General features: G+C 62.7%; 1 protein-coding gene across 1 annotated transcript; it reads left to right on the forward strand.

Moving 5' to 3' along the window:
- Positions 1–5: 5 nt before the first annotated feature.
- On the forward strand, positions 6–5,752 carry SPON2 (spondin 2, extracellular matrix protein; the record flags this gene model as incomplete). Its single annotated transcript, XM_008569522.1, has 5 exons — positions 6–222; positions 630–853; positions 930–1,121; positions 1,630–1,804; positions 5,084–5,752. Coding segments are annotated over 5 exons (993 nt in total), but the record flags the coding sequence as incomplete, so codon positions are not given.
- Between the last annotated feature and the right edge of the window lie 942 nt (positions 5,753–6,694).

Here is a 6,694-nt window from a genome sequence, read left to right on the forward strand (position 1 = left end):
TGGGAAGCCCGGGCGCGGCCGCCGCCCCGGGCAGGGCCCTCTGCGCTCTCGTGCTGGCCACGCTCGGCTCCGCCGCCGGCCGCCCGCTCGGGGCAGAGTCTGTGTGCACCGCCCCGGCCCTGGCCAAGTACAGCGTCACCTTCACGGGCAAGTGGAGCCAGACGGCCTTCCCCAAGCAGTACCCGCTGTTCCGGCCCCCCGCGCAGTGGTCGTCCCTGCTGGGTGAGTGCAGCCCCGCCGCCCCAGGTCAGGCGTGTGCCCCGACAGGTCCCCGCGCGCGGCTGCACAGCACCTGCAGTCGGGACAGCACCGGCAACCCAGGAGCCCTCGGCGCGGGGAATTCTGGCGAAGCGCCCACTGCGTCCAGCCCGTGGTGCCCTGGGTTCCGGGGACGTGGTGGGGACAGGGCGGCTGGAGTCACGGGGAAGGCCGGCTAGGCGCTGGTCGCACCAGCCAGGTGTGGGGCCATGTGCAGCTGCAGAATGTCACCATCTGCGCATGATGGGGGCGGACGTGGCTCCCTGCCTTGTGGCCAGGAGAGCTGAAGGGAGGAGGGGCGTGGTGTGTGCTCGGGTGGCGGCTGGGACCCCAGCCCGTGCCACCGCCTCTCACACTGGTGGTCCTCACAGGGGCAGCGCACGGCTCTGACTACAGCATGTGGAGGAAGGACCAGTACGCCAGCAACGGGCTCAGGGACTTTGCCGAGCGCGGTGAGGCCTGGGCCCTGATGAAGGAGATCGAGGCTGCTGCAGAGAAGCTCCAGAGTGTGCACGAGGTGTTCTCGGCCCCTGCTGTCCCCAGTGGCACCGGGCAGACGTCCACGGAGCTGGAGGTCCGCTCCAGGCACTCATTAGTAAGTGGCGTGGCAGCCCGAGGGGAGGTGGGGTCCCTGTGGAGGTCTCCACCCCGCTGAGCCACTACTGCACCAGGTGTCCTTCGTGGTACGCATCGTCCCCAGCCCCGACTGGTTCGTGGGCATTGACAGCCTGGACCTGTGCGATGGGGACCAATGGAAGGAGCACGTGGCCATGGACCTTTACCCCTACGACGCAGGGACAGATAGCGGCTTCACCTTCTCTTCCCCCAACTTTGCAACAATCCCACAGGACACAGTGACCGAGGTGGGTGACCCACGCTGTGCCGGGAGTGCTCTGGACCCATGTATGGGCCTGGGCCTGACTGTGAGGATGCTGCCCACTCCTGCCTGCTGGAGGTGGCTCTGGCACCCCCGCTGCTGGCGCCTGTTTAGAGGCTGGACATCTTTCTAGTGCCCCACCGTGAACACGGGGGTGCAGTCCCACCCCTGGGGGCTGGTGGCACTGAGGGAAGAGAGCAAGACGCAAGGGTCTTGGAGAGGCAAAGGCTGGTCAGCATCCAAGCCTGCATTTCATAGGCTGCTTCGAGGAGCATGTGTCACCCTGCTGGCATGTGAGCACAGTGCAGCCAGTGCCATCATCACGATGTCTCGGGTGAGCCAGGTGGAGGTTGCTGGGCTGTGTGTCACTCCCAGGAGACCCAGGTTTTCCCGCACTGCGCTGCTGGACGCTGGGTCCTGGCCCCAGCAGGGCCACACACACGTGAAGGCCGGCTCCCTGGACCCCGTGCCAACCCCCGCCTCCTCCTCCCTAGATAACGTCCTCCTCTCCCAGTCACCCAGCGAACTCATTCTACTACCCGCGGCTGAAGTCTCTGCCTCCGATCGCCAGCGTGACCCTGGCGCGGCTCCAGCAAAGCCCCAGGGCCTTTGTCCCACCCGCCCTGGACCTGGCCAGCAGGGACAATGAGATCTTCGACAGCCTCTCAGGTAATGTCCAGGTTTCCCATCCCACACACGTTGCAGGTGGCCCGGTCCCGAGGACACTGGGCCATGATGGCAGAGAGGAGGCCACCAGGGCTTCAGAAGTGCGCTGGAGCCCTCCGGTCAACAGGCATGACTCCAGAGTGCCAAGGCTCTTAGGTTCAGAGGGAAATCCCATGTCCACCACTGGCCACATCCTATGGGTGAGAAGCCACAGCTCAGTGTGTGCATCCTGGGCCCCATGGGACATGTCACCTGGTTACATGCAGTAGGGCCAAGCTTCGTGACAGAGCACGTGATCTGAGAACCACTCTGCACCAGGCGCATCCTGAACATAATCCATCAGAGTACGGAGCCTCTCGGGCACCGAGGGCTCATCACTCTTTGGGCCACACGAACCTGTCTCTGAGTAGTGTCAAACAGGGTGTTCACCGCATCGTTACAAGATGAGGCTAAGTTTTAAAGATTTAGGATTCGGTCGATTCAAGCGCTGAGCCAAAGATTTAACTCATAATATTCGCAGTTGAAAGCGTTTCACACTGCTTCGGCCTAGAGGTGACTAATGAAAAGAGACCACAAAGAGTGTCGGAGAGATAATGTCCCCTTCAGAAATGTGCCTGCAGGTGCCCCGCGTGTCACAGCTGACAGGGACAGATGTGACAAACTCGCTAAATTGGGTTCCACCTGTCCCCTCGTTGGGGAAGAAGCAGAGATCGGCAGAGAAGGCTCCACTGCCCCCCGGGAAGCTGTGTCGCCGGGCTCCTCCCGTCCCGCCCTGGCCAGCTGGGGCTCTGCTAACAGGCCCCTCGGCGAGGGGAAGGTGGGTGGGCACACCAGGAGAACCGACAGTATCTTAATCCTCGGGGCCATCATCTGAAGTCTAAGCAAACTGGGGTCCCTTCTCTGCACAGCTTCTGGGTGGTGGCCACAGGCTCCCCATTGAGCCCTGCCGAGCGGCTCCTGGGATGTGTTTCTAGGCCACGGGACAGAGCCCAGTGACGCTGGGTCTCCAGGTGGTCGGAAGGCCCCAGGCAGCCCCTGGTGCTGGGGGGAGGACAGATGAAATAACTGAGGCCACTTGAGGACCTGAGTCTCACCTGTCATGGACATGGGAGAGACAGGATGAGCCTCCAGTGTGCTGAGGGCCCCAGGGTGAGAGCCCCTAAGTCACAGACATTCCCATGGCAGAGCTGGAGCCGGCCAAACCCAGCAGTCAGAGAGCCTCGCTGGCCATGGGGCCAGTCATCCTCCGGCTTCTGGTTGGAGCCGGGGAGGCTCAGGGTCCACTCCACATGCCCTGGACATGACTTGTGAGCAAGGACAGCCTCAGGGAGACGGGCCCTAGACCAGAGGCCGCGCCCGGCGCCAGGTGCTTCTTCGTTTGCGATGGGGCGGCCTCGCTGTGGTCCAGCACCCGTCCTGGTGCCTCAGCCCTGTGGACACCGGAGAGTGGCACCCACTCCCCCACCTCAGGCTTAGCGTCCTTGTCCATCTGTCCAGGCGGATACATGAGTCGAGCACCGGCCATGCACCACAGCCCGGCGCAGCCAGGCAGCAAGTCCTGAGAGTGTGACCTGCCCCACCCCCGGGGGACACCCGGCTACAGTGGGCAGGGAGTGCATGGTCAGTGCGCCGGGCAGGGCGAACTCAGCTGTAGTCCAGCAGGGAGGGCCAGGCGGGGACGCCACGGTGAGCCCTGAATGGGGGCAGGACCTGGAGAGGATGAGGAGGAGGACAGAGCAGGCCGAGCCAGCCCGGGGACCACACCGCGGAGCTGGTGGTGGGAGGGCTGTGTCCAGAGTTGCAGGCAAAGAGCTCGCACTGTAAGTGGAAGGACCGAGCCAAGCCCCTTCTCTACCCGACACCAGGACTTCTGAGGAGCGCAGCCCAATGACACAGTGACCGCTCGCGGCTTGCTCAAGCTGCCCACGGCTCAGGATGTCTGCAGCTGCCACACCAGCCTCCCCAGGGCTTCCTGCGTGCCCGCCTCCCACGCTGGCCTGCCTCTCCCCTCAGGCCCTCGAGTCTGTGTCCTGGGCAACCCCACACCATGCATCGCCCACATGGGGCTCTCCTGCGTCTCTCAGCTCCCTAAGGGCAGAGGCAGGCCTGGCACATGGGGGGTGCCCTCCAGGAAGCCCCTGCCTGAACCATGCCAAGCTGGGCTGGCTCCTCTCTGGCTTCCTGCTCACGGGGATCTGCAGGACCCCAGTGGGGCTTTTGTGAGGCTTTCACTGTGGGCCGGGGGCTGCTGTAACACTTGTGGTCTCTTCACCAGCCCGGAGGATGGGGCTCTGGGCCTCCTGCTGCTCTGGGGCATGTGGGGGCTCAGGTGTTCCCACCCAGGCTGCTGTCTCAGAGCCCTCACCTGCTGTCACATTCCTGGATAGAGCTTCTTGCTCAGAGCCTCAGCTCCCCGGGGTCTTTGCAGACCCTGTTCCACTCTGCTGTAGGTGTGCACCCAGCTGGGGCTACTAGAACATTCCAGGCACTGCCCCGGCACACCTAACTGCACTCTTTATCCTCTCTGTCTCTTCCTGAACTCCCCTGAACCCATTGTGGGGAGACTGGAGCCCTTTGGCACGAGCCCGCCACCCTTGTTGCTGACTGATGGGGTCACGTCCATTGACCTTGGCGCAGGCTTGGTTCCTGGCCTTCTGCAGGGGCTCCCCACCCCCCCACCTGAGGCCGCACAGCCATGGAGAATCACTGTCTGCCTGGCTGGGTGGGCAGGTGGTGGACATAAGAGGCATTTTCACTTTGCTTTGGAAAAATGGAAATCACCAGGTGATTTAAGTATAACCCCAAACCAACGGCTTTCTGTGAAAGTAGTGGAAACGGGTGAGGCGTAGGAAAGCAGTGGCAGTGATGCCAGAAGCGCCGGAGCCCACGGGACGCCGTCCCATAGCCCGAAAGCTCAGCCCGGGGTCTGCGTCTATGCGGTGGTTCGTGTGAACGTAGCCGGCAGTGTAGACTGTCAGAGCGTGTCTCAACAGCAGGAGCGCCCTCCAGGCGCTCTCAGGATCCCCCAGGGGCCTTGGTGCCACAGTGTTGGGGGTGCTTTCCCAAAGCCCGAGACTCAGCCGAGACTTGAGTGACAGCATCCGGCTTGGTACCGAAGCCACAGCTCCAGAGGCTGGCTAGTCTGTAGGGGCCGCATTTGGTGGCCTCCATCCGCCTTTACCGTGGTCTCCTGCGGTCTTACCACGTGGGCTGGGGCTTCCCTCGTTCACAGGAAGCACGTCCTCGCGCGAGCATTCACCGCTGGTCTTGTGCTTGGTCCAGTTCCAGAAACGCCACTGGACTGCGAGGTGTCGCTGTGGTCGTCCTGGGGCCTGTGCGGAGGTCCCTGCGGGGAGCCTGGCTCCAAGAGCAGGACACGCTACGTCCGCGTGCAGCCCGCCAACGATGGCACCCCCTGCCCCAAGCTCGAGGAGGAGACCGAGTGTGTCCCTGACAACTGCGTCTAGGACCCCAGCCTGCAGCATCTCAGCCCCTCGAGCCCCGGGGGACTCAGGTCTCGGCCCGAGGCCTGCGGCAGGCAGGTGGCCAGGGAGGAGGGCGCGGCTGACACCCCCGCCCCGTCCAGGCCCCTCCTTCCTGCACGCTGCCTTCTCCTGGTCACCCCAGGCCCTGTCTGCACGCACAGTCCTTCTTTCGCACGGATAAGTTAATCCCCGGAGCACAGAGTCTCTACTCTAAATTATGTCCCGTTGTAATTTATTATGGCACCGGGAGGTTTCTCTTTCATGCAGAGCACATCCACCCCAGCACTCGGTCGGATGACACCCAGGCTGGACCGTCCCCGCCCGGGGTGCTGGCGTGAAGCTTCCACGTTCGTGGCTCCGGCCCTGCGCAGGGGCCACAGTTGCACAGGGGCGTCTCAGAAGCTTCACTCCCATGTTACAGATCTTCTCGCATTTTAATAAAGACTGTCTCTGTTTCTGAAAAATACCGTTGGCCGTCCTTGCACCTTTCCTGGCACCGTGCAGGCACACAGGGCCACTATGCACAGGCCACCGGGCAAGGGGACGTGAACTTGAGCGAGGGTCTCCCCCAGCAGGGAGGCTGTGCCCTTAGACGACACAAGGTTTCGGAAGACAACATGGTCAGCCCATTACACAGACCCAACACCCACAGCGACTGCACATAGGACAGGAAGTTCAAGGTTCAGCTGTGGCCACAGGGCCCCTGCCGTCCCCTCCTGTGTGGGCGCAGCTCCGCGCTGCCGCTCTCAGAGGCCCCAACCTCCAAGATGCCCCTCAAGGGTTCGCTTGATCTGTCGTGGCCCCTTCGGAGGTCGGGGTGCTCCTTTCCCCAGTACGGCTCCTTCTGGTGGGTTCACAGGGCCCCCCTCCCCAGGCCTGGGCCTGGACTGGGCTTGGTTTGAGGTGCTCAAAGGGTGCTGCGCCCTCAGCCCTCTCCCAGCAGCCAGGAAGGAGGGGACCCTGGAAGACCACCTTCCTCCCGATTGGCTAAAACCCTCCAGCCCTGGCTCTTCTAGGATCAGACCCCAGGAGCCCCTCCCACCATCCTTGAACCCTCCTGATACAAGCCCAGGCTCACAGGCTATGGGTTCTGAGGTTACAGAGCAGATCTAAAAACCCCTGGTTAGAAGTTTTCCTTCCAGTTTCCTGGACCGGTAGTGCCCTGGGGCGCCTGGAAGAATGAGCATAAATCCTGCCAAGGGACTGCACTGGGTACTCAGGATGCAAAGGATTCCCCAGAAACATGAACTCACAACCCAAACCCACAAAACACACAGCACCAGCCCTCATGCCCCCAAATCAATGGAACTGGCAAAATACAAAATCAGACCCAGAGTCCTTGGAGCTGCGGTTATCGGGTCCGGGATACCAGGAGGGCGTGTTGACTGCGTTAACCAAACCATGGAGC

This window comes from Galeopterus variegatus, unplaced genomic scaffold, assembly GCF_000696425.1.
Source record: "Galeopterus variegatus unplaced genomic scaffold, G_variegatus-3.0.2 Scaffold26, whole genome shotgun sequence".
Lineage (NCBI taxonomy): Eukaryota > Metazoa > Chordata > Mammalia > Dermoptera > Cynocephalidae > Galeopterus > Galeopterus variegatus.